This window comes from Haemorhous mexicanus, chromosome 22 (genome assembly GCF_027477595.1).
Source record: "Haemorhous mexicanus isolate bHaeMex1 chromosome 22, bHaeMex1.pri, whole genome shotgun sequence".
In the NCBI taxonomy this organism is placed as follows: domain Eukaryota; kingdom Metazoa; phylum Chordata; class Aves; order Passeriformes; family Fringillidae; genus Haemorhous; species Haemorhous mexicanus.
The window spans coordinates 4,429,379-4,450,490 of record NC_082362.1 but is presented as its reverse complement, the minus strand read 5'-3'; the positions used below and the strand labels follow the sequence as shown (position 1 = coordinate 4,450,490).

General features: G+C 51.3%; 1 protein-coding gene across 4 annotated transcripts in view; it reads right to left on the bottom strand.

The window, feature by feature from the left end:
- Positions 1-3,246: 3,246 nt before the first annotated feature.
- Positions 3,247-21,112, bottom strand: part of ATP2A3 (ATPase sarcoplasmic/endoplasmic reticulum Ca2+ transporting 3) — a 57,155-nt gene continuing 39,289 nt past the window's right edge. For 2 of the 4 annotated variants that reach the window (XM_059865624.1, XM_059865626.1), the window contains exons 13-22: positions 20,043-20,261; positions 19,273-19,608; positions 18,301-18,521; positions 17,457-17,659; positions 16,607-16,692; positions 15,836-15,969; positions 15,304-15,421; positions 14,566-14,683; positions 12,234-12,306; positions 3,247-7,971 (exon numbers count right to left, since the gene is read on the bottom strand). In XM_059865624.1, the coding sequence (XP_059721607.1) occupies positions 7,926-7,971; positions 12,234-12,306; positions 14,566-14,683; positions 15,304-15,421; positions 15,836-15,969; positions 16,607-16,692; positions 17,457-17,659; positions 18,301-18,521; positions 19,273-19,608; positions 20,043-20,261 (1,554 nt within the window). In that variant the 3' untranslated portion in view covers positions 3,247-7,925. Of the gene's footprint in view, positions 7,972-12,233; positions 12,307-14,561; positions 14,684-15,303; positions 15,422-15,835; positions 15,970-16,606; positions 16,693-17,456; positions 17,660-18,300; positions 18,522-19,272; positions 19,609-20,042; positions 20,262-21,112 lie in introns of all 4 variants that reach the window. The other 2 variants (XM_059865627.1, XM_059865625.1) reach the window with 2 other exon arrangements.

The following is a 21,112-nucleotide window of genomic DNA, read 5'->3' as shown; positions in this document are numbered from 1 at the left end:
TCCCCAGCATGGGCACCCACTTGGCCACAGCATCCAAATGTTTGAAAAAACCACAGCCTAAACACTTGTGGGCTCACACCTCTCCCACACCCACACCATCCCTGGGACTGCCACTCCTTAAATTACTTTATCACAGGGAATTTAGTAAGTTTGCACAGGGATTGCTCACCTGTGTGGCCCTGCAATGGTGCTAAGATGGTGCCAACACACCTTCCTGCCCCTGCCAGGTGGTTATCGAGGGACAGTGCCCTGCTTGGGCTGTTCAGTTGTTGACTGACCTGCCCAGAGATGCTGAGATCATGGGGCTGTGATGCTTCCAGCTGTGGTGCAGGCACTGGGCTCTCCTGAGGCCAGGTTGGGATGTCTGTGTGCTGTGATAATAAATGCATTCCTCTAACACCCAAATGAAAAATAAAGATAGAATTACGAGGAAGAGGTTTTTATCAGCCTACTGTGTAAGGTGCAGCCTGGGGGTGTCCCATGACCCTCTGCACCAATTCCCACACATAGCTGGGACCTTGGGGATGGTTTTGTCTTGAATTCTCACAACACACTCCCAGCCATCTCCTTTGAATAACTTTTGTATCTCTTGGCTGCTTCCAAGCAGAGCAGGCAGGAGGTGCTGGGGGTGCTCTGCCTGGAGAAAGGAGGAACAGGGGCTGCTGGAGGAGCAGTGGCAGCTTGAGTTCATCTGCAGCAGGTCCTGGGCACTGAGGATGGGTTTGCCCAGGGCACAGAAAGTGCTGAACTGGACTTGAACTGTGCATTATGAAAACAAAGGACCAAGTGGGACAACACAGGGACACAGAGAGTGGAACTGGAAGTGTTCAAGGCCAGGCTGGATGACACCTTGAGCAACCTGGTCTAGTGGAAGGTGTCCCTGACCATGGGAGGGGGTTTGAACAAGATGATCTTTAAGGCCCCTTCCAACCCAAACCATTCTGTGATTCTATGACTCTAAAACCAGGTAGAGATAAGGAAAATGAGCCCATCTAGCTCCACTGCCCACAGGAGGGGAAAAAGAAAGCAGAAACAGCAAATGAGGCTCTAAAGCCCCTGTGTTTGTGTCTGAGATTGCAAAGACCTAGGGCCAGATTTCCCAAACACTCTCCTGGGTCATCTGGCATTGACTGATCTCCAGTGCCAGACTTTGGCCTCATCCAGCATCTCCAGCTGGGCCAGATGCCAGGGACACTGAGGCCTGGTGACCCTGCAAGGGTATCCCTGGCAGTGTTGTGCAGGGGTAGCACAGGAGTCCATGCATGGCTGTGAAAGAAACTCCTTCCCCCTGCCCATTAAACACACTCAGCCTGTGCTTGGGGCTGAGAGAAAAATGAAAAATCTGCTATTTTTAAGGGAGACATTTGGAAATGTCTTGCTTGAGCTGGGACAGGAACTGCTAGAGCACAAAGAGGAAAAAAACCTCTGCATGGGGCTCAAGCTCACCCACACCCAGGCAAGCACCACTGTGGAAGGCATAAAAGCTAACAGGTATTTCCAGGCTCTCAGACATTGATAGGGGGGGAAAGAAAATAGAAAAATAATAGATGATGCTCATTACACAACCCAGACTCATGCTTGGCAGGGTCTAGCACAGAGCTCTGAATTTCAGCACAAACATGTGTGGCACGCTGCAGATCCATGGATGGGGAGGAGTAACATGGAGGCAAAGTTTAAAATATGAGGGTGGGTGCAGAGGGGACCTGCTGTGCTTGAGGTTGCCAAGAAGAGCCCCTGAGAGCTGGTGGCTTTTCCCAATAATTTTGGCTGTCACGCCCCCCTTGCCCTCACCAGTTGCAGGAAGTGCTTACACTGCACCACTGGCAATGGGAAGGGGAGGGTGGAAAAAAATTGGCAGATGAGAGCAAGCAAGGTCCTACAAAACAGCATGTTCAGTTTTCTTTCCAATTTTAACTTGTCCTTGACCTCTCTTCGCTCCTTCCCAGCAGGGCTGGCTTGGCTCTGTACTTGTCCCGTGCTGCAACGCCCTGGCACAAGATGTTTTTGGTGGTGCTCACCCCTCAGAAGTGGCATTTCCATCCCCAGTTGCTGAGACAACACATCTCATCTCCCTGGAAATACTGCAGTTCAGCTGATGCCAAACATGAACCCGAGGTGCTGGGGGTACCAAAAGGTGTCAGTGGCCCTGTGGCCTCCAGAAATGTGGATGCACATCCAGGGTGGGGGCTGGACCTGTGCCATGGGATACAGGGACCCTTGGGATTTTTTTGGTAGGGTGACACCTGTTTTCTGAATCATGCCTTCAAAAGACAAGCATAGCCCCAGGTGAAGGTACCCAGGGGTCCAGGGACTGACACAACATCAGGCGGGGAATTTGGGGTGGTTTTGCCTTCACCACTGTGTCCTGAGACAGCACTTCTGGTGTGGGGGACTGGCTTGAGGATCACCTCCAGCCATGGCTGTGGTGCTCCTCTTGCTCTGACATCAGTCTGCACCAGCAAAGAGGAGGCCAAGCAATGGCCCTTTCCCAAAACCAGCATGTGCCAGGGTATCCCATGTCCCTCTCTGTAACCCTCTGTGGGTCACAAAGCTTTTGGCTTACCTTGTGCACCACCTTTGTCCTGCTCACACATTGGGAAGGAACACGTGGGGCCACATGCCAGTGAAAAAGCACCAAGGGTAGATGTTGCCATGAGCACAGATTTGCTCCAAAACAGGACCTGCAGCTGGATCAGGATTTTCTGCTTCAAACATCACCATGGGCAGAGCTCTGGGTGATGCTGAGATGGAAACGCATGGCCCCAAGCCCTGTGCCATCCCCCCAGAGGAGGCCAAGTGATTTAATTATTATTTATTTCACAATTATTTCTTGTAGAGGTTATTGCAGGGCTTATTTAAACCTCCCCTCCCAGCTGGGGGAGATAAGGTGATGACTATTTTGAATACAGTCAAAATTAGCACTGTTATTTGTATTCTCGTGCCCCAAGAGTGAATTTAAAAATTCCCAACAGTCGTATTATGCCACTCCGCTCATTTTGCCTTTGTCATCCCATGCCAGGCACAAGCTCAGCTCCATTTCTAGTTTGGCTCCTCTGAAAACCCACAAGAAATCCTGATCTGGTGAGCACAACTCCTTTTACGGCTGAAGAATGCCCTCAGGCACTCCCGTATGGCTCCATGGGCTCCCAAATGTCCCCCAAATCAGCCACAAACGGGACAAGAAAAGCAAAAAAACCCAAAAAGGTAAAACAACAACAATGAAATAGACACAAAACCCCCCAGTCATCCAGTAAAATTGCTTTTATTTCTGTAATTTTCTAAGTATAAAACAAATCAGCCCAATATTGTGTGAACAGAGTGGATTGTATGGATGTGACCACAAGGAGCCTTCCCACGTCTTCCCGGCACACCTGGCTATTTACAGTCAGACAAAGGACATGGTTTAGGAAGCAGTAATTTAGTGGAAAAATATCTCTCATATAATAAAATAGGAAACCTCATTTCTTTCAGTTCTGTCCCTCAGATAACACCCTCCCACCCCCCAAGATATAACAATTTACCTTTTACTATGAAGCACAATCTCAGAGATTTCTACATTTGGCTGTTCAGGCATCTCATATTAAAAAAATCAGCTTATTCCCAGACTGAAGCCACTGAGGGCACCTGCTGGCAGTTCAGTGGTTGCCCTCCTCTTGGTCCCACGTGCCCATCACTCCAGGCACACACAGATTTTGGCTCACTTAAAGCCCCACTCACACCAAAAGCTGAATGGCACCACAAGAACAGGTCCAGGGAGCACAATTTACCCTGTGTCTCCTCGCTGCAGCTCTGCAAATCCTAACCCCAGCTGTGCCACACAAGATCTGGATGGGGTAAAGCCCTCTCCTTGGTCAGTACTCCCAGGCTGTCTCCCCTGACAGAAAATACTACTGCAGAAGTGGGAGGAAAAAGACCCCAGATGGGACTGAATCTCTGGCATCATTTACACAAAGCAATGGCCATGCCAGGTATGGTCCAAAAATCACAGTTAGTCTCAGGAGTTGGTAGTGGGGACTCAGGTGTGTTTGAGTTTCAGAAGTGATGTAATGCCAAGGTCACTGAACCTCATGAACATCTCCCAGCCAGGGCCCCTGCACAGCTCAAATCATTATTTGATGAGCTTTGGTGGAACAGGACCCTGACTGGGAAGCAGTATTATCAACCTGATGTACAAAAGGACCAAAAATTAATGCTGAGTTTTCCTCTTGCTCCTCCTTGTGCCATCCACACCATGAGCAGAAAGTCCAACTCAATCCCAGATCTGATGCTCTTACAGGAACAAAGTCCCCCAGCCCCTCCATAGAGCCTGTCCCTCCTACTGCCCCCCAGTGCCTGGTGGTGCCATCCAGCCTTGGCTGAGCCCAGCATCACCAGAAACACACACACAGAACACTCACAGTGCCAAAACCCCAAACACACAAACACAAACCTCATCCAGACCCGGGCCACACGACACAAATAAATTGCAGGATGGAGCACTTTGCTCTTTTTCCTTTTCCAACGTGGGATCCCCATGGGATCACACACCACAGGGGGAAGAGCTCATCCAGCAATGACACAATAACCCAAAACAGTACAAAAGACTTTCCACCACAGCTGATCCCCCTGGTGCTCACCCCAGGAACACAGGACCTTTCCCTCCCACCTTGGCTGTACCCCAGCACGGTGCCTGGCCCCTGAGGAAGGAGTATAAAGTGCTCATGGATAATCACAATCCCATGCTGCCATCCAGCACCTCCTCTGCCCTGCATCTTGTGGAGGATCTGTCACAGCAGCCCACCAATGCTAAAGGTCTTGCTGGAAAGACCTGAGCTTTATTTATAGACTTCGAATATGCCAGGCAGCACCATCAAAATAAAACAAAAAAGGAAATAATTTCTAACCTCTGTTGCCAAGAAAAGCAAGGATGCCAGAGGTTTTCCCCTAAACTACTTTTTAAAAAAAGCTTTAGGGCAAAACAGCCACCCAGTGTCCATCTCCCTTGTATTGCACAGTCAGATGCCTTGGTAAGACACAAGAGCCTGTCCCAAAGTGATGGTCTTGGCTCTGGGACCTCCAAGTTTACATAAGAACATGTTCCAGCCTGTAAAAGCTCCCCGCATGCTGCTGCTGGCATACATGCAATAAATAACTACTCTGTGATCTAGCCTGACCTTTCACTGAAGAATAAGGGAAAAATACTTATATCTATGGATATTTTTCTACTTCATTAAGATGTTTGAAGTATAAGCCTCTGTAATCAAAAGTATGGAGTGAAATCTGTACTCCAAATAATTAGAGGATGTGGGGAGAGACAAGAGATGTGGTCAAACATTCAGAAGGGGAAATGGGGACGTGTCAAAATGGTCCCTCCTAGCAAGGGGGCCAACCCTCTCCAGGCAGCTCTAGTGCAGATTACCTGGGTATTTTCTAGATAGTTCTGAAGGCTCACAATAGAAATAAACCCAATTTGGTGCTGCTGGAAAGAACAAGCTGGGACAGAGCTCTGGTTTCTTGCCCATGATGGCTCAGGCTCTGGGAGCTTACAATTGTGACCCAATGGTTGCATGAACAGACTGACACTGCCTGGGCTTTTACACAAGAAACTTCTCCACACCACACACATTTGGGTTAAATTCATAATCCTCCACCAGACATTTGGTCCAGGAAAAGCAGTGTAACTCAGGTGGTGGATGGACCAAAGGTTCCTGTAGGCACAAAGGACTAGGGAGATGCCACTGGGCAGCTGAAGGCCCTGCTGGACCCTCCAAACAGGGCTGGGACGCTCTGAACCCAGCCCAGCTTCTCCCAAACTAGATGTTAGCCTCAGAGAAACAGAGAAGCTGCTTCCTCTGATGACACTGAGCTGGAACTGGACTAAATTCCCACTGGCTGTTTTTCTGCAGAGAGTGATGGAGATGGACTCAATCATCTTGGATGTCTCTCCCAACTTCAACAATTCTTTATTTCTGTGTCCTGTACTAAAATAAGGTGAAATCCACCCTTTTGAGGAAAGGCAAATCACATGTCTACAGCATTAGTCTTACTGAAGCCTTATTTTGAAGGCTTATACAGTACCTGGGTCATGTCCTGGTCCTCTACACCAGGGTGGGTCTCATCCATGGTGAAAATCTTTGAAAAGGAATTGGTTATCCCATGGGGTCAACTGATTAAATCATTTTGGCAGAACACATTTGAAAAATAAAACTTCTTCAAGACAAAGTATAATAAGATTTAAAAAAATCAGCAACAATCTTCTAACCACAGAGTATCTATAAAGATCTTTTTAAAGAGCTCCATATTAAAATTCCTTGAATACATTATATATTAAATACAGTAACAACATTTCATGCAAGGTTTTCTGTACAATAAATCAGCTCAGTAGTATAACAATTCTGTACATTCCCATTGGTCTGGAGGCTCTGCTCATCTTCAATGCTGGTGATGGAGAAAAGAAAGGAGGGATGATATTTGGCACCTACTGTACGGAGGGAGAGATGCTCTTGCCCAGATGATACAGAAAACCACTGGAAGCTTTTAAGAGGCAAAAAGTAGAAGAGGAAACCCAACAGCAAAGGAGCAAATGCTATCCCAGACCCTGGCTCTAGTGCTGTTGCTGGAATGTAAGAGAAAGTAAAGATACAGGCTCTGGCTAACTCAATATCATCAGGATGGATCCTAGGGGACCGTGAGGAAAACAGGAGGGAGGATTTGGAGAGCTGGAGAAGAAACCACCCACTATCAGCTTCTCAGCTGATGCAGCTCAATGGAGAAAGATAAACTTAATGGATCCCAAAATCCACTCCTGGTCTACAAATCCTCACTGAAGACTGTCTGACTCCTGCTGTGGAAAAAATCCCCAGAGGGCAAGATAAAGTTGGTGCCTTACAAAAAGGGATGCCACAACAAACACCACTCACGGAAAGCCCACGTTATGTACAAGCATACATTCATTGCCATCTTGGCAGGGATGCCCTGTGCAAGTCAGTGATGTTCTCCAAAGCAGAGCACATGAAGTCATGGATGTGCTCCTAAACACTTAAGCTCTACTACTGCTGGGGAAATAGTTAAAAATTCACTGAGGAAAGAAAGTGTGACCAGGAAGGTGTGGTGGACATGAGGAATGCAAGGTGGGCATCCCCTTGCTTTTCTTTACATGGCTGCCCCTCCAAGGAGAAGGACTGCCTTATATAGTGCAGATGGGATCTAGCAAGATGCCAGATGGAGAACAGACAAGACTTCATCATGCTTTGGTGCTGGATGAGCCTGAGAAGGTGCTGGGCTTTCCACAATCCAGGGATCAAACAGGACAGTGTGATAAATAGGGAGAACTTCACTTTCCACCACATGCACCTGACCTCAAGGTATAAACACACATGAGATTCACACCAGTGTTGGACACACTCTGAAGCTATGCCCAGCTGCTGCAGCCACTGGAGGAGAGCACAGCAGCAGCAACACTATGGACATCATCAAGGCTCAACAACCCTAACACACAGCCCTCTCTCCTCTCTCCCTGCCCTCACTCACTGCCAAGCCCTTCCCGGCCCCTGAAGCTGCCTTGTGCATCCCATCCCACTGGGGGATGTGGCCTCAAATCCAGACTTCATGCCTTAATCTCTCACGAAGGCCACCTTGCCCGTGCTCACTCATTCAGGGTGAAAATTGCAAAGAGGGTCTCAAATTTGGCAAAAACAAATCCCAAGGAACCACATTACAATGACTCAGATCCACACAGCTCCATCCCCAAGCTCTAGGCCAGCTGTCCAGTAATTGCACTCATATGTACAGGAAAAAGAAAGCTACAGAACAAAACGAAAATCAGGATTTTTTCTTTTTGATGATTCACCCGCATTTGTCTGAGAGTCGGACACATGCATGTCCTGCTGGCTTTAGCGATGGTCACGCATGCAAGACTTCAGTCCCAGTTACAAGTTAGGGATCCTCTAGTTCAGAGTCGCCCTCGTGTCGTTCATTTCTTGTCCTCTTCTCCTGAAAGGAAGGGCAAAAGAGAGAAATAAAAGTGTTGGTGAGGGTTCAAAAGGAAACCAGCTCCGTGTTTTTGTTACTGAGAGTGGTTGCTCCTGGGCTGATCCCAGAAGGAACCTGGGATCCTGTCTGCACAGAGCTGCCCGGACTAAAGCTGGGGCAGCTCAAGGCTGCGTGAGGAGGAGGAAGATGCTGGTGCCTGGGTGAGGAAGGTCTCTGCAAGAGTTAGGAAAAGGGATGAGTTCACAGAATTCACAGAATCACTGGGCTGGAAGAGACCTTCAAGATCATCAAGTCCAACCCAGCCCCAACACCTCAACTGAACCCTGGCACCCAGTGCCACATCCAGGCTTTGTTAAACACACCCAGGGATGATGACTCCACCACCTCCCTGGGCAGCCATTCCAGAACTTTATCACTCTATGAAAAACCTTTTCCTAATATCCAACCTGAGGTAGAGCCACGTGGAAGGCGAGGAGGCAGGATCCCTCCTTACTGCTCCCAATGAGGCATTATGCAGGGAAAAGCAGTGGCTCAGAGAGGAGGAAGCTCACTGCATCCTCCCACCACCCCAGAGCCCCAGCCCTGCTGCAGCCAGAGACATGGACACTGTTCCATGGGCTCACACCACTTACACACACTACCCATGTACCTACACCCATAAATACTTTCAAAACAATGGGCAAGGACCAACCTACTCATCACAGCCACTGTCCCAGGGCTGTCCTCTTACCTTCTCCCTCCCTCCACGTGCATAGGGTTGGACAGGGAAGGTAACAGGCAACATATGGCCTGTAGGAAAGTGATGGTACCAGCTCAAACTCCATTTGAGCAGCCTCAAAATCCCTGCCAGAACTTGACTTACAGCAACTAGATCCTCAGTTTTCAAGCAGTTGACAGGAGTGTCCCTGATCCCTGAGGCAGCAGCTTGCCCTCCAGCCTGGGGTAGCTTGGTTTACTCAGAACACATCTTTTTCCTTAAAAAAACCCACCCAGAAGCAGCACTTGCTAAGGAAAGTTGGAAAAATCCCTTATCACAAATCTTTTGACTGTATTTCTCTCTCTTTCATCACTGCACACATCACAAAATACATCTCACTGGGGACTGCTGTTCCTGTGCCCTTGATAAATAAGGGTCCTGCCCGGGTTACCCGCGGGGCTCTGTGCCTGCTGCCAGCCCTGGTGCCGACAGCTTTCAGGGGAATTAATAAATAACAGGCAAGACAGAGGGAAAAGGCTTTTTTGCAACTTCTGCCAAATTTTTTTTCCAGTGCTGGCTGCAGAGCCCAGCTCTTGTGTGCTGGGATTAAATGGTTTGCTGTGATGGCAGCATCCCTCTGGATGACACTACGGGCTTTGGTGTAAGGCAGGGATGCTGGCAACTGCACTGTACTAAATATCACTGCAAGCATCAAAATAATCTCCTCCCCACTGCAGCAGCCTCTCTTCCCTCTCCTCCAGTAGCTGAACAGTCCCACTGGGTGACACACCAGTAGTAATTTGCCAAGCATGGCACTTCCCCTAAACACATCACCCCATGGCTGTGCAAACAGGGAGGAAGATGCCATGGCATGTGGCAGGCAGGGACAGGAAGGGGACATGGCTGCAGAGTTTAACCACAGTGGGTGCTCTTCACAAAGTTGTTCTCAGGTCTCTAAAGTGACACAATCCTGGCATGGAGTGAGTCAGGTGTTTCTACCAGCCAAGGGTCCAGCTCCCACCTATGCAGGTCCCTGCATGCCAGTGTCCATCTGTCCTTCCCTAACACAGGTGACAGGAGCAGGGGGGATGCAGGACATGTTTGCAGGGATGATGGGATGGTGACAGTCCCTCTGGATGCTGCCTCACACCAGGGGTGTCACAGCCCTCCAGCACTTGCAAACCAGCAACTGGACAATGTGAGCTCAGCTCCTCCAAGCTCTGCTCCCCCCAGACAGCTGAGGCTTTTGGGGAGGTTTTTTCCTTACTGCTTTTGACTTTCCTCAACAGGTTCCTGTTCCCTCCTGCTGGAGGGATGCAGGCTCCCACTGCCAGCCCAGATCACCTCCTTCAGCAAGGGAAAGGCTGCAGCCCTTGTAGCTCTGAAAACTGCACATCTCCCCCATCACAGCAGGGCACCCTGAGCTTCAGCTGAGACCCTGGACCCCAGGAGAAAACCAAAAGGAAAATTGTCCCCCCATCCCTTTGCAATACCAGGGCAGCAACACTGGCAGCTTCCCTCTGCTCTTCCATTTCTAAAGCACAACACATGGACACACATGAAAAGCAGGAGAGAGAGAGAAATAAATACAAAAAGAGAGGCAGCAGAGCTGTAAAATCCTGTGTGGATATTCCAGCACTGGAAGGTGCAGCACTGCTCTCCTGCAGAGCATCCCACAGCTCAAGGGAATACTTGGCCCACAGGGACACATTCCTCTGCCAGCACCCAGCCAAGGTAGCTCCAGGCACAGATTTCCCTACAAGGGCAGGCGCTCGCTCCCCGCTCTGCGTGCCAGGGAGAGGGATGCCTGCCTCCTCTGCAGGAACATGGGCAGCTGCAGCAGCTCCTGTGCTCCTGGGGGACTTTCAGGAGGTTCCCTCGTACCCAGGTGCAGGTGTATGGGGGAAAATGAGGGTGAACAGCTCCTTTTTGCTATATGCTGGAGGGTTTTTTGTGTTGGGACATGGAGATTTTGGTCCCTGCAAATTTTGGGTTGTGTCAGACACAGAGCTGCATCTGCCCCTGGCAGGGAGTGTGATGCACTTGTCACTGCACTGCCACCTCTGCCAGCCACTCTCCTCTGAGAGGATGCTGAAGCCTAAAGCTGATGCCAGCTTTGCAGAGAAGTGCCCAAAGCTCCCTCGGTGGTGGAGATGCTCACCCCAGGGAGCAACCTCAGCTGCACATCAGCTGCAGTGGCAGGAGACTGCAGGGCACCTGGCTGCCATGGGAGAGGGAACAGGAACAGGGTGGGGTTGCCACCATCTTGCACCTCCTGCAAAATGACCCTGGGGGCTGCTGTCCTCACTGGCACAGGGACAAACAGCTGCCTAAATGCTAATCTGCCACAAAAGACACTAAGTCAATTCCTGTGCATCCAAACTCCCAATTTTCAGTGGCCCTGCTGCTGTCAGGGCAGAAAACACCTGCTTTGTGATTTTGCCCCTGCTTTTACCACAGCACAGGTGAGAAATGGTGATGCTCAGTACCCAGACAGGGTTTGCTGCTCATCATACTGAGAACAACCACAGCAGCAACTCCAACACCTGTGAGGGGTTTGCTTTGGGATGGTGAACATGAGGAGCTGCAGGGACAGTGCAGGAAGGGAGCAGGGTGACCTCACCAGTGGCTGATGCTGCACAGAGGAACATGAGCACTGGGGTTCTCAGTGCCCTCCCTATATTTGGTACTTCTTGAGAACCACTTAGAAAAGAGACAAAGAGACTTCTGCAAGGCCTTGGCACAGATGCCTGGAAACCTTCTTCCTGCATGCCTCAGGATTCTGAGAGAACAAACACTTGAATGCATAGAGCATGGAAAATATTAAAGATACTACAGCAAGGGATCCATGAGGGTGGTGAGCCCTTGTGAGCTGTCAGTGTGTGACAGACCCCTGAGAACAGCTCCATGGCTCCTGACCAGAACGTCTGCAGCTCACACAAAGCCAACCTCAGCTGTGCACATTCTCATCACCTCCCAAAACTGAGACAGCAGAAACCTCAGAGGGGCCAGAGAGCAATGAAGGCAGCCAGATATGCAAAGGATGTGAGCAGAGTGATGGGGAGAGGAATGTAAAGCACTGAGACCACAGTGAGACCTGAAGAGTCTCAGCTTTCTGCCACTGCAAGGACAAGGAAAATCCAGCATAATAGAAACACAACTTATCTAAATCTCAAAGGAGAAACTTTTCCATGCAATTCCTGAGTCAGCAGAACTCACTGCTATACATCTGCATTCCTCAGCTGAATACCCTCAGCCATCCCTTGGAAGATCCCATGCTGGAGACCATTCCCAAGCACTGTCTTGCAAAGACCAAGTGCTAGCCTGGCTCCTGGCCAAACCTGCCATCAAACAGCCACTTCACAGGCTTGCTAGGCCTGAGCAAAACACAGAGACCACAGTGGGAAAGGAGATCCTGTCTGGGTAGAGTATCTTGGCTCTGTTATTGTATCTCTGTTCTATAGCTAAGCCTTCTTCACCCAGACACATTCCAAGCAGGTCCCCACAAGACTGCAGGAAGCACAGGGATGCAGCATTCAGGGATGAGACAGGTAAGGAAGCCAACCCTTGCTCTGGAGTCTTGCAGGTATTCAACTGGTGCTCCCCGCTCCACTTGGGTCTTACTGTCCTGAGAATACCTGGTTAAAAAAAAAAAAAACACAAGACCACACATAAAAGTGGCTTTTGGAGGTTTTTTCCTTTGCTTTTCAAAGCCCAGAGGAATCAGGAAGATGAAGAGTTTCAATTCCTTCTTTCAAGTGTGATGATTTTGCCACACAGCTGTGATAGAAGAGCTGCCCGGGAAACCCTGGATCCATGAGACAGAGCAACCCATGAGCATCAGCAGCATCATGACTGTGGGGATGAGGGAAGCTCAGAGCACCTGAAACATTGAGAGTGTGCCATGGGAGGAGAAAACTGAGCTGCTGTGATGGCACTTGAGAGGATTGTGTGCCTACCAGAAACCTCACAGTGCTTGGAGCTGTGCAGGCAGAGCCAAAGAAAAGCCCTTCCTCCAACAGTGCTGAGATTTTATAGAGAAATACAAAGCGTGGGAGAAAGACTCAGCCTCAGACCACAGGTTATGAAGTGAAGACCAAGGGCATGCATGGGATGCAACATGAACCAGCTCTCCTACACCCCAGCCCGGTGCCAGGCTGGAGAATTGTTGCTACAGTTTTATAATTGTGGGATAAAACAGACCTGGGTGTCTGATGAGAAATGAAACAATGAAAACGGGCTAGAAACAATTTCTGTTTGGTTTGTAAAACACAGGAACCCTGCATTTCTGTTTGTCTGAGCAATTGCTGAGTCTCTGCATCAGCTCAACACAGGAAGAAAGGCTGACATGAGCACCACCTGCACACCAGGACTCACTGATGGGGAGGGAGATCTGTTTGTGACCATTCCCTGCCTGCAATACTTTCCCATCCCATATTTCCAGGTACTTGCAAAGCCCTGCTCCATGAGAAACCAAACACAGCTGTTACACTGCCCCAAAGCCCTCCATGGCAGGGCTGGCCAGACCTGCCCTCAGCCTGGAAAGGCAAGAGTGGCTTTGCACAGATTTTCTGGGTTGTTATTACAGTGAGAAATGAAAAAGAGGGGTTTGCTTTGACACAGGTTGCCTAAGGGGTGAAAAGATGGTTTGAGCAAGGTGAGGGTATGGAAGGAAATGCAGTCCTCACACTCAGTTTGTTCATCTGCCCCCAGAGCTTCCCTGAGCAAGGACAGTGCCCTTCCTGCTCTTCTCCCTGCTATCACTGTCAGGGCAAGCTCACCCCAAAAAAATGAATAAATAAATCCTGTTTTCTGGAGAGGAGCCACCCCTGTGGCAGGCACAGCACTGCTCAGCAGCCCTGGGCAGCCACCCCTGGGAAAACCTGTGGGCTTAACTCAGTGCTGAGATATCCCCCACAGCGACACCTTTTACAAGAAATGAAAGAAAAGATGATATCATCCCTTTGGAGGGCTGCCCAAAGACATGCTGGGATTTACAGCACAGAGCCCAGGAGCACACAGGAACTGCTGCTCCACTGTCACAGGAGCTGCTTCTCCTCTGGTTGTGCCAAGGGCTCCATCCTGAGAGGGGCTGGCAAAGGGCAGCCAGTTTAAAACCAGTTTGTAAGATGTTCAGCTCTCAGTTGATATCAGCATAAAGAATGCCAACACAAAATAAGGATGGACAAAGAGGGGTGGAAATCTGAGAGGAAAAAAAAGCAAGGGTTCTTGTTGTCTTAGATATCACAAGTTCTAACATCATTATAGTGCAAGGATTTCACATCACCAGAGCTTCTTACCTCCTTGATATTTCTCACAAGCAGCTCCTCTATACACTACCTATTCCCAGTCCTTGCAGCAATCCTCTAACTCCTCTCACTCTAGACCCCACCAATCCACTCTTTTATACCACTTGTTCTTATTAGCTACAGGTGTGGCCTGTTAAGATCAGGCCTGCTTCTGATCTTTAGTAACTGGTCCAGCTGCACTCATTGGGGATAAGATTACCTTCTATACCACCTTCATTTACCCACACTGTATCCCCCTACAGGTTCCTGTTACAAATCAATGTTTGATTTGTTTTGCTTCAGAAGCAAAGGGATCCAGTTCCTGGAGATACAAGAGGAGCTGAATTAATAACCTGTGGCAGTTTATCAATTGCTCCAGCTCCAAAGGGAGCATTTCAAGCAGATGTAATTACCAACTGCTCTGCCAGGCGTGGCACCAGGAAGGGAGGGAGCAGGAGAAGCCCCTTTGCACAGCAAAGGTGGGTGAACGTGCAGGTGCAGACATCACACGAGCAGAGGAGGTGAGTTAGGGGTCCACAAAACCACCAGGAACCCCAAGCAAAGTGCCACAGAGCCACCCTATCCCAGGGGGGTGCAGACCATGCTCACCATCCAGGTGGTTGCGGGAAAGGTACTTGAGTCCTTCATCCAGCAGGATCACAGGCAGGGAGATCTTCATCACAACCACCCACTGTGGCCAGCTCAGGGGGGTCACCTGGAAGATGAGCTGCAGGGTGGAAAGAGTTGGACATGTCACTAGGGAAGCAGGTGGGATATTTTGTTGTTTTAAGGATCACATTGTTGTGTGGCAAAGGTTGAGAGAGGGTCATCACAGGTATAAAGAGGGAGCATCCAGACAGCCCAAACAGGAGGATTTCTTCAAGATCTGTCATGATACAAGGTGGGTCTTGGCCAAGATTAGTAAAGAATTATAGTCTTCACCTCTCCTGCAGATGGGGAAAGTGAGGCACAAGGTAGGACTGTGTGTTTATGTGGTCACAGGTGTTCAGCAGGTGACAAGGGACAATGCAACCTCCTGGGTACAGAAACACACTTCATCTTAAGCATCTTGGGGCATCAACCAAGGCACCCCCAACCTTGCAAAAGAGACAACTCCTAAAGGGCTGAACCACCTTCTGGAGATATCTAGAGCCTTTGCACTGCCCATAGGGAGAGTTTTGTACTCCTGGCTCATGGGGCAGAATGACTCCTGTTTTCCATGCTGGGTTCCATGGGACCTGAGGGCACATTCTGGGAACAGCCATCCCAGAAGTTTCCCAACCCAAAGATTGCTCCAAGGATGTCCTTGTCCACAGAGGGCACAGGGAGGTGACAGAGGGCACTCACAGGCATGGGCTTGACATAGAGGATGAGGAAGTGCAGAGCCATGGACATGATGATGGCCCCCAGCAGCCAGAGGTTGAGCCAGGGTGGCATCCGCAGCAGTGACTGGTTCTCAGAGACACTGTGAAAGTGAGGGGACAACGTTAGCTCCAGACACCTCCCTGCATCTGCCCACGCTGCGAATTTCATTTCCCTCCAACATCAAGGCCATATGCTACATCCTTTCTTTTCCAGGCTTTTCATCTCCAGGCTTTGCTGCAAACTGGATGTGGATACAACGAGCAACACATGGATTAGGGCTGACCATTAATGACCAAACCACTAATGAATGCAGATCCAGTCCTTCCTTCACTGCTCCCAGCCACAACACACTGCCTAGGAGGAGTTCCTCTATGGATAACCCAGTGCTCCCCTGTGAGGATGCTCTGAACGGCTCTGCTGAGCCAAAGCAAAGCCCTCAGCCCACCCACAGACACTCAAAGAGACAAAATCAGTCATGCACAAAGCAAAGAGAGCAGCCCTGTGGCCAGCACACCTGTTCAGAGCATTGCACATCTCGATTGTCACCAGCACAGACAGAGCCATCGTCGTTGGGTATCGCGACTCGAAGATCTCACAGTCAATTCCTTCGAAGATGGGGTTGTCCTCAGTGCACCTCATGAAGTTCCTCTGTCAGCACAGGAAACTGCTGGTAAATACATGGCAGAGCAGCAGGAAAGGCAGGAGAGGAGGAAGAGTCGACTGGTTGGGGGGCACACGATGAACTGGGGTGTTGTTAAAGATCCCATGGGTCAGAGCAACCAATAAAGTGCCTGCAGTGACCCAGCTTCTCTTGGGGCTGGGCCTTAGGGGCATGGCTGGACAGCGGCTTTGAGGCTCTCAGGTGCAGTTAGGAAGGAGTTAGAGCACACACGTGCCTCCATCAGAAATCCATCTTGCATTTCACTTGCCACTGGGATGTGACAGCACCTGCTTTCCCCCTGCCCTGCAGTTTTCACATTAGCTGCAATAATGTAATGTGAGAACAGATCCCTTCCAATATGGGATGAGGCACAGAAGCTACTTTCATCTTCTCTGAATCCTTCTGCATGTGAAACTTTCCCTACTATGCTGGTGGCTGGCAGATGCAAGGCTGAAAACAGCCCGAGTGAGAGAATTTGCTTCTGGTTTAAATTACTGTCCTCTCCACTAGGAATCTGGGAATGCTACAACCAACACAGAGGAAAGACAGGTGAAAGACTCCAAGACATGAATGCACACCCTCACCCATCTCTCCAGCTGCCAGCCTGTTTCCCTCCTGACTCACCAGCTGATGGAAGGAGACCTGCGGTCCCTCGGCGTCGTACAGGAACCACCAGGTCGCTGCGCCCACTGTGGCCAGGCCCACGTACACTGTGGCCAAGAGAGACACCCTTACCCCAGCACCAGAGAGGGACCCCTGCTGTGTTGTGACTTCAGGGTTTACCCTCAGAACCTCAGGTCCCTCCCCTGAAGATTTCCTGCCATGTGTGTCAATCACCTCTCCTTTCCACACCCTGACCCGTCCCAGCACTGTCTGTCAGTCCTGGAATTCCAGAAGGGCATCGAGTGATTGGCAGATTCAAAGGAAGCCCTCTGCCCCTGGGGGGCATTGGGCCATCCAGGTGTCCTTTGTCCCTTAATTCCTCCTTCTGTGTACCTGGTTGGTGGCTCCCTACCCCTTCCCTCCCCCTCTCCCCGGGGTTAAAAGGAACAGCAACCACACAGTTTGGGAGTTCTGTTGGAGCTGTTGCTGGGTTCAGAGGCCTGTGGGCCAGAATAAAGCTCTGGATCCAAACCCTCCATCAGAACCGACTCCTTTCCTTCACCATCGCTTTAAAGCTTCTCCAGCAGAGGTAAACCTGAGGAGCAGCCCCTCCAGGGTAGGAAGCTCCATCCCACAGCCATCAGAGCTCCTGCACGCCTGGACTTGTCCCCACGTGCCCAGCTGCAGCACCCAGCCAGCCAAAAGTGTCCCTGGGGTGAAACACCACAGTGCTGCTGTTTGGCTCAGCGCCAAGAGCCAGACAAGCTCGGGCACATCCTGTCCATCTATACTGGTCATATTCCATCAGACCCCAGCCCAGGACACCCAGGCACACCGTGACACACCCACCCACCCACCCAGCAGCACCCACCTCCAACAGCCAGGTAGCGGAAGAAGAGCCAGCCGCTGATGAGGGGCTCCTTGGGGTTGCGGGGCTGCTTGTCCATGATGTCCAGGTCGGGGGGGTTGAAGCCCAGCGCGGTGGCCGGCAGCCCGTCGGTCACCAGGTTCACCCACAGCAGCTGCACGGGGATGAGGGCCTCTGGCAAGCCCAGGATGGCTGTCAGGAAGATACTGCAGGGGAAAAAAAAAAGAGATGTGAAATTAGACAAGCTCTGGCAGCCATGGTTCTGCGTCATGCAAGGGGGAGAGAGCATCTGGATCCAAGGCCTCAGACTGAATATTCACCCCAAGTCCTGCAGATGAACTCACAGACCCTAATAAGGAACCTGAAGCCCAGCACTGAATTTTGCAGCTAAAACTAGTTTCTGTTCCTATAAAAATTTGCTTTGCAGTTGTAACCCAACTATTGATGTCCCCAGGCCACAAAGGTTCCCATTCCCAGCACAAACACCCATGCTGAAATGCAAGAGCAAAGGATGATCCCAAGGTTGTGCTGATGTTGCTGAGGATGGAGAGGGATGGGCAGGGGCAGGGATAGCTGTGACTGGGTGACAGCAACCTGTGCACAAATATCTGCACCCAGATCAGGCATTTGCATGAGCTTAAATAGGCAATACTTTGACAGAACGGGTCCTGCAGGATGGCAGGATTGTAAAACTACAAAAAAAAAGTAAAAATCTCTGCCCTTGGGGAATGAGACATGGTGCCTGGGATTACCAGTTTGGGCACCACATGCTGCTGCCTGCAGGTCACCTGTCCCAGGGGACATGTCCCCCCACTGCAGCATGGTGCCTGCTGTGGGAGGCTCTCACCAAACGACCTCCCCGACGTTGGAGGAGATGAGATAGCGGATGAACTGCTTCATGTTGCTGTAGATGGCTCTGCCCTCCTCCACGGCCGACACGATGGTGGAGAAGTTGTCATCAGAGAGCACCATCTCAGCAGCCGACTTGGCAACGGCCGTGCCCGAGCCCATGGCGATGCCAATCTCTGCCTTCTTCAGCGCCGGAGCGTCATTGACGCCGTCACCTGTCTGCACACAGCCGCGGGTAAGCGTGCAAGGGAGTGTGCTGTGGTGTGATGTCATGGTCTGCCTCAGACACCCCAGGTTTCTCCCTGAAGATTCCTTCCCCAGGTGTGTCAATCACCTCTCCTTTCCACACCCTGACCCCTGCTGAGTACTGTCTGTCAGTCCTGGAATTCCAGACGGATTGGCAGTGATTGGCAGATTCAAAGGATGCCCTCTACCCCTGGGGGGCATTGGGCCACCCAGGTGTCCTCTGTCCCTTAAGACCTTCTTCTGTGTACCTGGTTGGTGGGATTCCAACCCCTTCCCTCCCCCTCTCCCCGGGGTTAAAAGGAACAGCAACCACACGGTTTGGGAGTTCTGTTGGAGCTGTTGCTGGGTTCAGAGGCCTGTGGGCCAGAATAAAGCTCTGGATCCAAACCCTCCATCAGAACCGACTCCTTTCCTTCACCATCGCCTTAAAGCTTCTCCAGCAGAGGGAAACCCGAGAAGCAGCCCCTGTTATGGAGGGAAGCTCCATCCCACAGCCACCAGAGCTCCTGCATGCCTGGACTTGTTCCCACCTGCCCAGCTGCAGCACCCAGCCAGCCAAAAGTGTCTCTGGGGTGAAACACCACAGTGCCGCTGTTTGGCTCAGCACCAAGGGCCAGACAAGCTCAGGCACGTCCTGTCCGGCTGTATTGGTAAATACTCCAATAGGATTGAGCAGGGTAGGGAGGAGGGCACAGGGGGTGGCAGGGTGTCCCCGAGGGCTCACCATGGCCGTGATCTCGTTGAAGGACTGCAGGTACTCCACGATGCGGGACTTGTGGGCCGGCTCCACGCGGGCGAAGCAGCGCGCCTCGCGGCACGCCCGGCGCTGCGCCTCGGGGGGCAGCTCATCGAACTCCCGGCCCGTGTAGGCCCTGCCAGACACGTCCTCGCTCTCGGAGAAGATGCCGATCCGGCGGCAGATGGCCACTGCCGTGCCCTTGTTGTCACCGGTGATCATGATGACGCGGATGCCGGCCTTGCGGCACATCTCGATGGACGAGGTGACCTCTTTGCGGGGAGGGTCCAGCATCCCCACGCAGCCCACAAAGGTCAGGTTGTTCTGGGAGGGAGGAACACACCCCAGACCTACATTAAGCCTTGGGATGCATCCACTTCCCACCCTGGGCTTCACAGGGATTTCCCCTGGAAAGAAACTTCCAAGAGGTTTCCTACCAACTGCTCCATGGATGCACTCTACAGCCCCAATCCAATGGATGCTCTCATCCCTCTGCTCCTCCTCACACGTTTTCTCTTTGCTCCCCTCCTCCCCATCCCTCCCAATGGTCTCCAAGGCCCTTTCAGCAGTCACTCCAGAGGAAAACATGCTCAATGAGATGAGGCTTGTTATCCTTCAGATCAGCCCCTGAGGTTTGCAGAGTAGATGAGCCATTCCACTGCCCACGGAGAAACCAGAGGGAAAATACTGCTGGGACAGCTGTGGAAACTCTGGAAACAAGGAAGGCAGAGACCAAGGCCAGAGCTGGGGTGCCGTACCTCGTAGTGGACGAAGGCGGCCGAGTCGTGCAGCTGCATGCTCTCCCTGCGGGCGGGCGCGTCCTGGGTGGCCAGGGCCAGGCAGCGCAGGGTGTCCATGCCCATGCCCCAGTCCCGGATCCTGCCCAGGATCTTGTCCCGCACCGGGGCCGTCAGCGGGACCTTGGCGGTGCCCACGCGCACGTGGGTGCAGCGCTCGATGACGCTCTCCGGGGCGCCCTGCGGAGGAGGAGAGCGGGGCTCAGGGGCTGGGGTGAAGCTGGAGGATCACAGGAAGTGCCAGAGGGAGGGAAGGCACCAAGTTTGGGCAAAAGCAGAGGAAATCTCCCCAGAATTCCAGCACACATCCCGGCCCCGTGGCTCAGGGCACTAGATGGCAGCCTCTGACTGAACACACTGGGATCACACCCAGGTCACCAAGAGCAGGTTCTGCTGGAGAGCCAGCTGATTCCTGCACAACCTGCATATCCTCCCAAAATACTCCCACCCCACCCCACAGACCCCTGCTCCGACCTGCAGGGGATGAGGGCTGTAAATCTGTGCGGGAAAAAATGTGGGATACTCAGCGGATGCTTGTGATGCCTTGGCAACTCAGGAAAACATGTCCTTCAGCACCCCAGCCTCTCACCCCAGCCCTCCTGACCTTACAAAGAACCCTGACATTACTCGTTAATATAAAACTTGCAATCCTTCCATTGCACCTCCTAAAAAGCTCTCCCAGGGCCACAGATCCAGAGGCTTCAGAGGGTCCCAGCCTGCCCTGGAGGGCAGAGTTCACCCACCCAGATAATCTCCCAGTGGGAACAACAATATCCAAATCTTCTCAGAGTCAGCGGGGAGAAATTCCACCACATCTCTTCTCTTGGGAAGAAAATGTCCTATGAAACACTATTTTATTTCTGGTTACAGTGGAAAACTGGACATCATCCTTTGGGCATTACTGGCATCCGGAGGGTCCAAGCCTTTAATAAAGGCAAGTGCCCAAATTCTGCACCAGGGCAGCTCTCCCTTGCCCCAGCACCAGCACACTCAGCACCTTTCCCTTCCTCCAAACCATCTCACCCCCTTTT